The sequence below is a fragment of the Uloborus diversus genome, chromosome 6, assembly GCF_026930045.1.
Source record: "Uloborus diversus isolate 005 chromosome 6, Udiv.v.3.1, whole genome shotgun sequence".
Classification (NCBI taxonomy): Eukaryota; Metazoa; Arthropoda; class Arachnida; order Araneae; family Uloboridae; genus Uloborus; species Uloborus diversus.
Window position 1 is genome coordinate 122339018 of NC_072736.1, and position 12307 is coordinate 122351324.

The window sequence follows — 12307 nt, forward strand, 5'->3', positions numbered from 1 at the left end:
AGAATCAGCTATCTCTACTGTCTATCTCTCAATTTTCAGGATTTCCGCACACTGCAAAAAATAATTGTTGTTTTTAAAGTAATATACTGTATTTTCCTACAGTTTAATACTGCTTTGCTAAATAACAGAGAAAAACTGTAAAACTGTTTCAAATAAATAAATCAATTCGTTTCTTGATCGTATTTAAAGTTATTAGAACATTAGACTTTGTTTACGATTATATTTTGTGTTATATAGGATGTGAGTACTTAAAATTTAAATTCTTATGTTTTCTAGTAAATTTTTAGCGTATCGCGATTGACTTCTTTCTTCTTTTTTTCTTTTTCTTTCTTATGTTCAGTTTTAAATTCTTCAACAGTTTGCATTTAAATATTTTATTGATAAACTTTACGCTATAGCGTAAGTAACTTTTATATCCTGTACATAATTCGATGAATAAAATATAAATAAATAAAATAACAACGTAACCGAGAGACATGTAAACAGTATCAAGTTTACTGATGTTTTTTGTTGAAGAATTTGCCCCTCTGGAAATGCAATACTCTGATGTCTGAACGACTCAAAATTCTCTGAAATCTGGAGCCAGCTTTCATACTTATCGAACAAAACTAAAATAACAATAATTAAAAAACTCATCAATGAAGCACTCAAAAAAAATAAATAAATAAATAAAAAGCATTTTTAGATACAAACACGAAACCCTTGTGTTTTAAAAGTTTTATATTTGCGTCAGTAGGAAATTAAAGTTTTACTTCAGGAAAAATGCACTAGTACCATTGAAACTTGTGAACCTAAAAATAATTTTAGAAAATATATTCAAAGGCACTCGATGGGAGGTCATGGGAAGTCTCTATTCCCTCCCCAAAATTGCCATATTGGGAAAATTTTGTCTGGCGATTCGGCAAATTTGGATACAATTGTAATGTTGCAATTTTTGAATTTTGGAATGTCCAAAATTTATTACATATTGTACTTAACTGTGCGTACTTAATGTGTGCATGCACCATTATTTTATTAATCGCAAGTATGTAAGTTCCGTTCGACAAATTGAGATTATACGCCTTCCAATATATTTAGTTCAGTCCGTGCCTGGCTATATTTATAATTTTAAGCTTTTCATTTCTGATCTGGCGGTGTTGCGTTCTCGTCAAAATTACAGTTTTTTAATTTAAAATAGAAAATTTACATTATTATGCATTGTTTGTCATAGTTTGACATCATCTACTTTTCTGAATGAGCATGAAGGACATGCTCATTGAGAAAAGTAGATTCTCGAGAACTACAGTAGAATTTGAAACACTTGTAACCTTGAACTCGTCACTTTCCTTACATTTTAACTTTAAGAACCCTTTGAGTCTTAAAGTTTGGCGTCAACGTGTTTATGCTGAAGAAAAAACTATATTATAAATACTGAAAAGTGTGATTCTGTACTTCACTGTCTTTCACTGCATATAAAAAGTAAAAATATGTCAGAGTGTTATCCGTGTAAAATGGAAAAATCGGGGAATTTCGTTTAAACCTGTAACGGAGATTCAAGCCAAAGTCGGGTAAGATCTTTTGCATTTAAATGCAATGAATTCCTTAGCAGTTGAGTTCTTTAGAGGGAGGAGGATTATTTTCACAATAATAGACGATTTTTCAAAAAAGTGAGGTTTTCGAATATTTTGTCAGGTTTCAAAAAAAGAACAGAGATTTGCGGGAATGATCCGATTACGGAAAGGAAATTCTGAACTCCCGGTTTGAAACCTTACCGGTTTGGACCTTAGCGACCAAAGCATAAGAATCGAAAAAACCAACGAGTCCTCCAGTTAACAAAGTAGCGTCATAGAACACTATAACTCAACATTAATGAATGGAATTAGGACACTTTAAAATGAATCGGGTTTGCCTAAGCAGTTTTGAGCCGAAGCAGCTATGTGCTTCCACTATTTACGGACTAGAACGGTTTTAAAAAGAAAAACCAAAACCTTTTTTGAGCTATTTGAGGGAAGAAAGCCATCTATTAAACACTCCCGTGTTTTTTGGCTGTATTTCGTATATTGGAATTCCAAAACAGAAAATAAACAAATTGGATATGAAAGCTAAACAGGTAGTCATGGTAGGATATGCGTTTCATACGAAAAGTTATAGAATTTGGGATCCCGAAAATAGCGAAGTGATAGAAACTCTGAATGTTTAATTCGATGAAAATGAATTCTGAGCGGGGAAAAAAAACAGGAACGGGAAACAGAGATATACAGTTTTATTTCACTTTTGAGTAAATCTGAAATAGAAGAAGAATATCTTGAAAATCATAAAAAAAGCATGTTGTGAGAATTAAATGGGTTAAAGAAATACCAAGGCAAAGTATATATTGACACGACGGTTCTAAAGTCCGAATCGCGAAGTCGAGGTTTATTGTTCTGAAAATAACATTGAATATGACCCAAAATATTTTGATTTCACTTGTGATGATAATTCAAGAAAAGTATCAGATTCTTATGAAGATAGGGGGGATAATTCAAGTAAGCTAGAAGCTAACATTTCCAAAGATGTAATTCCTTCAAATTTGAAACAAAGTTTGAGAACGCCAGAAAGTGAAGATTGGCAAAGCGCAACAGAACAGATGAGAAGAACGAAATAATGCGTTTCAAGGCCAGACTGGTAATTTTAGGTAACCACCAGCTATGGGGGGGGGGGATACTTTTCGCAAGTGTTCTCTCCAGTAATTTCCTTTTCTTTGGTTGAGGCTTTCTTTTCAATTTTTGTGTATAAGTTACATTGGGTCTATTTCCAAGCAGATGTTTGCAATGCGTATCTATATGCGGATTTAAAGGAGATTTGTGAGACAACCGAGGGGTTTGACGATCCCTGAAATCTAAATTTTGTCTGTAAATTGAATAAATCATTGTTATTCTGATACAGATTACGCCTCAAATCACGACAACCGGATTCCAATGGCGGGGGGGGGGGGGGCGCTTGTAGTGTTTTTGGATAGGGTACGAATAATATGGTGTACATTCAAACAAAAATGCGTAGCACTGTCAACGATGGAAGAGGAGTATATTTCAATTAGTGAACAGTCTAAGGAAGTTATGTGGATCAAAAAATTTCTCATTAGATTGATTAATAGTACTCTGCACTGTGACTATCTAGTTGCGATCGATTTTTCTAGTTCTGTAATAGAAAATTGCAGAACTAAGCAGAATAATGTGGGGTACCATTTCCTAAGGAATTCGATTGACAAAAATTAATTTGAAATAAAATTTGTTGAGAAACTAAAAATAATTTAGCTGATTGTTTCACAAAACCTTTCTGTAGGGAAAATTTACGTAAAGCTTAAATTGCAATGACATATTTTTCTGGAGGGGTTTTTTTTTTTTTTTTTCTGAAATGTTTCAATTATTTCATTATGTTTAAGCTATAATTTGTGCACACAATCGGATGGCCTATAATATATTTTCTATTCATTTCTTATAGTATTTCATTTTTTGCGTGTGCTGGCTTGCCAAGAAGGGGGTATTTGCTAGCGAATATTTTGTTCCTGTCACGGAAAAAAAAACAATTGTAGTTGATTTCGCCCGGTGATATGGTTGCGGTTAGGTATTTCGGAAAAATTTAAACTATAAATTTCATTCTAGCCGCCTGAATTTACTTCATTTAAATTTATTCACTAATGCAATATCATTTCTTTCAGTTTAGTGGTGTGCAAATGTAAAGAACTACGTAAATGTAAAGAATTGAATGGCAGTCTTTATCAAGATGGCAGTTCGCATTTGTGTTCCGCTTGAAATTTCAAAGACGCCTCTAGTCTGAATGATGTTGCGATGATTCACTTTGTGACATGAATGCCTGCAACGGAAAACGGAAGTTTTTAAGTATGTCTTTTCATTTATATTTTTGTGTTTTCGGATGTAATTTGTAATCACCAATGCTTTTGAGTTTTAGAGCGTTCTTAGCCACTGAAGCCTATCTTACGGTCTGCGTGCCGTATTGGGCCCCTGAAGCTCATTTTTGTCGTCCGTTGTCAGGATCTATGTTACAATCAAGAACTATGTATTGGAACAAGATAAACTAAATTTTATTTTGTTTTGATTGAGATGTGATCGGTCATACATTATTTAAATGTGATGAATCATACAATTCATTTAAGTCTGAATTTTTTTAATTTGTAATTTAATAAATTTTACGGGTAGTTGAATATTATCGTTTCACGAATCACCGGAATATAGAAATTTCTGTTGCTATAGCTAAATTCGATGTACATTTCTTTCATTATTTTTTTTAAATTTTGCAGTAAATTTTGAAACACTGATTCCTTGTTTTTGCATGTTATTAAAATCGAAGGAACTAAAACAGCATGCTAAAATTACGATGTATTACAGCGTATGAAACTTTCTTCGCATATTCAGACTTGTGTGACACTTATAAAACAAAATTATAGATTATTTTTATTGTAATATAAATAAAAAGCAGTTACTTTGTAAATGTGAGCATGTTTAAATCTACATTTAAAAGTGGTGCGGTCTTCTGGCAAAGCATTTTCAAGAAGGGTAGCATTGTTTACAACAAAGACGACGGGCCAAATGTGGACTTAACAATTTCTCAATGATTAGAACTGGCCCTACCAGATTTACTCTTTTTTGACATGTTTGACGATTTATTATTTTGATAAAAACTTTCAACGTTTCTGACCGATTTTCATTTTTTACTGAATTGACTTTAACTAAACCATCTTAATTTTGGGAATATAGAATTGTTTCTTCCAGATTTCAGGTAAACTCTGAAAAACTTAAAGATAAATTGTCTAAATCCTCTCAAAAGAAGTGTCCCTTAAAAAAAAGTCGCTGGTGGCTTAGATGGGGACATCGATAGCTGTCCAAAAGGGGTTCGGAGCGGGGGGCGTCCCCATTTTGAAAGACATAGAATATAAATGAAACATTTTAAATTATGCTTAAATATTAAGAGATATATAAGATAGAATGTTCTTACGGTAATATTTTATTTCAACTCAAATGACTCTTTTATTTGATTCCTTAGTACTTAAGAAAAAAGCTCCAAAAAATTAAATTTTAATAATATAATAACACAATTATAAAATAAAATGTATGAAAAAAATATTTTAAAAATTTAGTAAAATATTTAACATAGGTACAGACAGAGTTCTAAATAATTATTTTACGTCACACTTTTTTCATATTCAGATTTCAATAATGGGCAGCTGTCAAAGAAAAAGAAGATGAAGCTGGTATCAGTTGAACATAGCTGGAGCTGTTAACAAGTGTTGGAAAGGAATATGGGTTACCAAAAAAAGAAAGAAAGAAAAACCATCTATATACGGTTTTCAGTGCTACTATAGCAACTCGGAGGGGGGGGGGGATTAAAAAAGGCTAGATACAGTATTCATTGTTTTAAATGAATACCTTAATATTTCTCAATTGGTTGTCCTAAACGTCGACCTTGCTCCATTTTCTAAAAAAATAATTCTCTACCTCATCCTAATTATTGTTTTGAAGTAAACATATTGCAATCCGATAATCTGGAGCCTATTATAAGAAGAAACTAGTTTCAAGTTTTATCATCCTTAAAACATTTTTATTTTTTTCTTTAGGCCAAGATGTTAGCTTTCCCATTTTGGACAACTTTCCGTTGCTTTTTTTTTTGGAATTCTTGACTTATAAAAGTAGTTATTCTCCCGATCACTTCAGTTAGCTGATTGAAAGAAATAAATATTATTCTTAATCAACAATCTCATATGTCATTACAAAATCCTTCAAAAATACCGAAAATTACAAGGATTTTTTTTTCTAATTGTATTTCAGAAACCAGTATGAGTGCATTTCTTTACATGGAAGAGAAAATGTAAGATATTATTATCTTTCTTTTTTGAGTTCTTATGTAAAGTATCCAGATTAGGTCTACTTTAATTACACATTAATAAACACCGTTACGCTTGCAAATTGCTGCCATAAAGTTTTTTTTTTTTCTCCTTAAAACAACATATTTTGCGCTCAACTAATTCCTGAAATAAACGGTTCAATTACAATTTAGGTATATGTTGAGCGGTTTCAAAATAAAAGCAACTCCCAAGGCAATTTCAAATCATTCATAGTCATAATTTTAATCATTTTAGGGCGTATTTTTATACCTACGTAATTTGATTTTTCCATGTATGTTTTTTGGTGTCTACAAGTTTTATGAGATTCTAACAATTTTTATTTTGACAGATACTTTCATAATATAAGTTTTAATGATGGCAACCAAGTCGGCAACGATGTCACAAAGAAGAATCAAGTTCGTGATGTAAAAATATTGATCTTGAAAAAATTAGCATTCCATTTGAAATGAATTTTTTCAATTCAACTGTAAAAATGACTAATCTATATTTATAGGTAATGTATACGAAATAAAATAATTTGGCAATTTTTAATGGTGTGAATGTTTCGTTTTTTCTCGTGAAAACAGTATAACAGAATATAAAGTTAAACAAAATATAAACCCTTACAGATTTTACTACACCGAGTGAAAAAGTGTTTCTGTTTAGTAGCTTTGGAAATTTGAACCGTCACATATTTATTGTTTTCATGTATTTAAACTTTAAATGTTAATAGGATAAATTATTATCTAATCTATAATAATCAGTTTACAATAATAACCATTTTGTTCATTCTAAATACTGAATACTGCTTATATGCTGTGAAATAAATTTTGTCGGTAGTACTTCTCAAATAAAGTATAGGTCCAAGTGCAACTTATAACATTAAAAAAAGAGGAAAATCATGAAAATAATCTGTTTTACCTGAAAAGAAAATAAATTCAAATAATTGCATGCATAAAGTTAAAAACTTAAAGGTATAAATGGATTGCATGCTGCAAAACATTTCCCACATTATACTGCACATTTTAGCAACACAATAATGCTGGAAGTGAAAAAAGTACTTTTCGTGAAGATACGATGTAGTATTTTCAGTTATATATAAAAAACCTCATTTTTACTACCTTCATTTATCAAAAAGTTTTGTTTTATGAAAAGGCAATAACTGTTCTTAAAATAAAGCTTCAGACCATATTTTGCAATTTCCTTCTTTTTGTAAATTTTTAAGTTTGCAGTAGAGCTAAAAGTTTTTGTAGAAATGAAAATGCGCCACTTTTTCTTATTTAACAGGTGTTTATAAAATATAGAGATTGGGGGAGGGGGCATTGATTTATTTTGTGTACAATGAAATTAATATCAATAAAACATAGATTTAGCAGCAGTTAACTATTTTTATGTAAAAGGCTTTTATATTTATTTACTTGTCGCTCTTCATAGCCTAAACCATTATTTTTGTTGTTGAAAAACTTTAGAAAAGGAACAGATTTCGTATGTAGGCTGATTTCTACAACGTACATACAGAATCGGTTGCTTTACTTTTCTATATTGTTCTTCAGCTGTAAAAGCAGTGATTTCGGCTATGAAAAGAGACAACGATACGTTTTGCATAAAAATTGATAACTATTTATTTTATGGTTTACTGCTGTTAATTTTACTGTACAAATCATTTATAAAACCGTATGCTACTGTTTTTGTGGTGCAATTCAGCTGATTTCGCAGCATAATACTGCTAACTTTACAGTTTGATACTGTTAATTTTGCAGGGCAATTCCGTTAAAAAACAGTATATTACTGTTAATTTTACATATTATCTCTGTTAAATTTACAGGTCAAGTAATTCCTTAAACAGTATATTACTGCTAATTTTACAGTTTGACACTGTAAGTTTTACAGGGCAGTTCCATTAAAAACCAGTATATTACTGCTAATTTTACAGTAAATCATTGTTAATTTCACAGGGCAATTCCATTGAAAGACAGTATATTACTGCTAATTTTACAGTTTAGCGCTGTAAATTTCACAATTAAAGTCTGTTATAAGACAGTATATTACTGCAAATTTTACAGTTTAGAACTGTAAATTTTACAGTTTTTCTTTGGAATGTGAGCTGCCAGTATTATACTGTAAAAACAACAGTTTATTTTTTGCAGTGCAGACAAGGTAGCATAATCAGTACTCTACTGTACATTAGTGATCTTCAATATTTTCAGGATTTTTGTTAACAAAGTAGCAAAACCAGAAAGTTCTACTCTTTATGTCTGAAAATAAAATTTTGGGATTTCGGTTGGGAGGTATATTTGAGAGTTTCGATGCGAATCAAGATTTTAACCTGTGACACTTCAGTACTCCATTTGAAGTCTTATTATTACCTTTTTGAAAAATTGCAGGCTAGAATCTTTATTTGTTTAATTAATTATTTATTTTTCAGAGCATGAGTATAAAATAACACTTTCACGGTTTCAGTAAAATTTGTACCGTCGTCTTGAACAGTTTCAGTGTTTTAAGCTAAAGTATTAAGTATTTTCCGCCAATAACTTTTCTAAACGTGAAAGTAAAACATAACTGTCTATCGGTATCATTAGTGCCATCATTTAGCAGAATAAGAGATCATGCGGTGGGACTTGAAGCAAAATAACAAGTGGCTTTACGCTTACAGAAAAGCGTCAGCCATTTACCCGTTCATTCGTGAACTAAAACCTATATTTAAACTATACAACTACATTTTAAAAAATCTTACTCTTCGTCCTAAAGTATGTCGAAAACTTTCATCCCAATTACTAGCTGCCTTTGAATACTGAAGTACTAAACATAGAAGCTGATTTTTGTTTTCATGTTTTATTTTAACTTTTTTGAGACATTTCTGGCTTCTAAGTTATCAATAAACAATACTCTCAACCAAGTATTTCCCAATTCCGTAGTTAAAACAGCTCCTTAAAGTTGCTTCAAAAATTCGGGGTTCGCACACTTTTAAGACATGCCTTTTTTTTGTAAACCCAGTTATCTTGTGCAACTATCTTCCGGAGAAATAGTTGTGAATTCATTAGAAACAAACTGGTATTTTTGGGTATACTTATCTCTAGCTATGACAACCACCTTTCAGCTCTTTGTCTTAAGTTTCACCATCCACAGTTCCTCATGGCTGGGAGTGGAGGTCAAATGTGGTCTACGGTTGAGGTGTTATACGCAAAGGAAGATCCCGCATCTGACACTACACTCCGTGACGTATGATATGTACTATACTTTGTTGTTGTGTCGTAGCTAACTTTTCTCGGATATACTGATGGTAGTGTACTTAAAAATGGGGCGTGGCTTAAGAGTGTCTTTAGATTTTTGAAGTCAACTCTCCATAGCTCGAAACTCCATGGGGACCAGCTAAAACTTTCGTGTTATAATCAGTTCGAGTTATGGGAAGTTCCCTTAGCCTTCTCAAGAGATTGGGACCCAATTTAAACTTCGAGAGAAAGAAATATTAGAGTTATAAGACTTCGAGCATTCGACAGATGATTGGTGTACTGATTTAAAGATGGAAGGAGGAAATGTTTGGTAGATGAATACTGTTAATTGATAACACATCACACAGAAATCTCTAAAATCTGCTGAAACAAAATCGTAAATAATCAGGACAAAAATATTCAAACGCAGCAAACAATCAGGACCGGAGATTATTTGCGCTCATCGCAGCAGTACATGCAAGTGGAGGGAATAAACACTAAAAGGCTGCACTAAATTTGGCAAGTATTTTTAAGTATAAGAAAAAGTCTTATGAATAAAATGCACTTACATCAACATCAATCCCGACTTGTGGGAACACTTTTAGAGGTGGGTCTGAAGCTGGAACGTATCTGAAAAACTCGCCCATATTCTTGTACCACTTGACGGCGTACAGGGTTTCATTGCCTAGCTCATAGCCACAGCGCAACAGAACGTTATCTCCTGTTACCACAGGCGTTGGTATGTGAAGCATGTTGATTCGAAGCGGCAAATGAATTTTAGAACCTGGAAAATAAACCACCATATTTGAATTTTCCTATACATTTCAGTGTTTGTATTCATTTCCTGAATTCCTTTGTTCAATAAATATTTTTAATGGTGTGGTTTTATTCACCCCTGATAAAGTTGACTTTGCCCAACAAAATATTTGAAGGAGTTTTCCTATGAAAAGTGTAAATGAGCAATGTCATCCCTTTTAGCAAGTAGACATTGTCGACCCGGTTTTTTATTTTTGTTTAAGTATATCAACTGAGTCAAAAATGAAATGCACTAGCGATCTCGACTCCTTTTGCTTTCCCCCAAGCCACAAAGTTTTCATTATTCCAATATTCTTGCAAGAAGTACAAAATAAATAAATAAATGAACTTGAAAATTGGACAACGTCACCTCGGTTTACGGTAACTTTATGATTCATCATCAAATTGCTCAAGAAATCCTATTCATTAATTAAAAGAATTATTTTTAAACAACGCATGTATCTATACATGACTAGTGCTAAAAATAGTTAAAAATGGTTAGACAATACTGATTTTTTGGAAGATAAACGATGTATCTTATACAATACGTTATTGTCATTTTATCCGTTATTTTCCCAAAGTTGATATTTTACCGATTTTTGCAATCAAAATGGTTCAAGTGCATAAGCAAATATAAAGGGATATCCTGTTAAATATTTGTTCGGTTACACTGAAAAAAAATGTTCTAAAAAAAGGACAGAACAATGATAAGTATTTGCTGAAGAGTTTTTAATGACGTGTTTAAACTAGTTTGATTGCATTAAAAGAAAGTTTGCTCCATTATATAAACAGACTTGCTGAATAAAATTGTAGAAAGATGTTTCCGTTTCAAAATGACGATCATTCAGTAATATTTTATGATTAAGTTAAACATTATTAAACGCATGCTTAATTCTAAAGCTTGAATTTATTATGAATAGTTTTCCTCATAACTAAAACAGAAACGAAATGATCTTAAGTTAACCACTTGCAAGTTTTACATGATATTAAATCAGAAAAAAAAAGTAGAAATTCTGTTTCATTGTTTTCTGAAGATTAATGTGACAATAGAATGAATTTTTGCTTAAGAATTCAATACAAAGATATGCAAACATATTTTGTTTGCGTCTTATACTGACATTAGGCACTTGAACGAAATGGATTTTTTTTTTTTTTCCCCAAGTTTAATCAGAGGTGGCTGTTTTTCCCCCTACCCCGCATTATCTGGCATGCCGGAAAAAAAGCGAGGTTCACCAGCGTGCCGGGAAATTCAAATTTTCCGGCATGCCGGATAATTCAAGGTTTATTTTGCAACAAAATGAAAGTAAATTTCCCCATTCAGTTCTAATCAGAAAGCAAACCACAGTAAGGAAAAGAAAAAATGAATCCCGAAAGTAACCTTCTTTCAAAAAAATATGTATTGCCTATTGTGCTTGTTATTTATGGTAGGTCATTATAAATGGACTTAATTATATACTAATAAAGTAATCAGTTCAAAAGCAATCATCGTCACTGCTATTTGTTTATATTTTTTAAATGAATTAGTTTAGGTTCCTTTTAGAGAGGTAAGTTTATTTTTTAGTAATTGAATAGCTATGATAAATTCTTTAGTGGGCGGTAAATTACTGCTTAAATGCTTGCTTACTTAGTTTTAATTTAACTAATTCTTATTAATATATTAACTAATTCTTTTAATTAATAATTATTCGTTATTAAACAATATTTTTCTTGTTAAAATAACAAATGACATTGTTAATAAATATTTTTACAAAATTAAAATGTTTATTAATACTAATAATTAAAATTCTTTCCTGAATTAATGAATATAAATATATGGCTTTATAACTCGCTGGTTTTAGGATATACCTATATCAGAATTGTAATTTACACTGGATAAATCCGGACTCCTTCAGTGCAATGAGAGACTCGGAGAAGGTGGGGGCGTGTTAAGGTATCGGCAAGTTCTAATTACACTTTGATAGACTACTCAGTTATAACTTGATGAAGGGGGATAGGTATTAAAAAAACACGATTAGTATCAAGTTGCATAAAACTTTTGGCAAAACAAGTCAGAACTGAAAATTTAAACAATGTTAAAGTATTAAAAATTCAAGTCACATTTTTTGAATATGATTTTCAAATCCGGACATTTTCCCAATCCGTTCATTAGTGTGGACGCGGGAATGAAACTCAGAAGGATCCGGGATCCTGTGTACACCTGGACCCTGGTAACATTAAGTCTATATATTTATTAGGAAGATCTATATAAGGGTCTTTTTTTTTTCAAAGAAATGTGCGTTTTTGCTTTAAAGGTGTACGCAAAAAAAAGTACCAAAAAACCAAGAGGGAAAAAAACTAGCATTGTTCATAAAAATAATTAGAGACAATAAGATAAATAAATACCTTTGTGCTGAATAGTAAAGTCAGAACAAACAACGTAAGTAGAAGCACAAATTTGTAAATTACA

The 12307-nt window shown here is 31.5% G+C and overlaps 1 protein-coding gene across 1 annotated transcript in view; it reads right to left on the reverse strand.

The window, feature by feature from the left end:
* The window catches only part of LOC129224475 (endothelial cell-selective adhesion molecule-like), a 112285-nt gene that overhangs the window by 46209 nt on the left and 53769 nt on the right, over window positions 1–12307 (reverse strand). The window contains exon 3 of the mRNA XM_054858928.1: window positions 9636–9850. Within this exon, the coding sequence (XP_054714903.1) occupies window positions 9636–9850 (215 nt within the window). The remainder of the gene's footprint in view (window positions 1–9635; window positions 9851–12307) is intronic.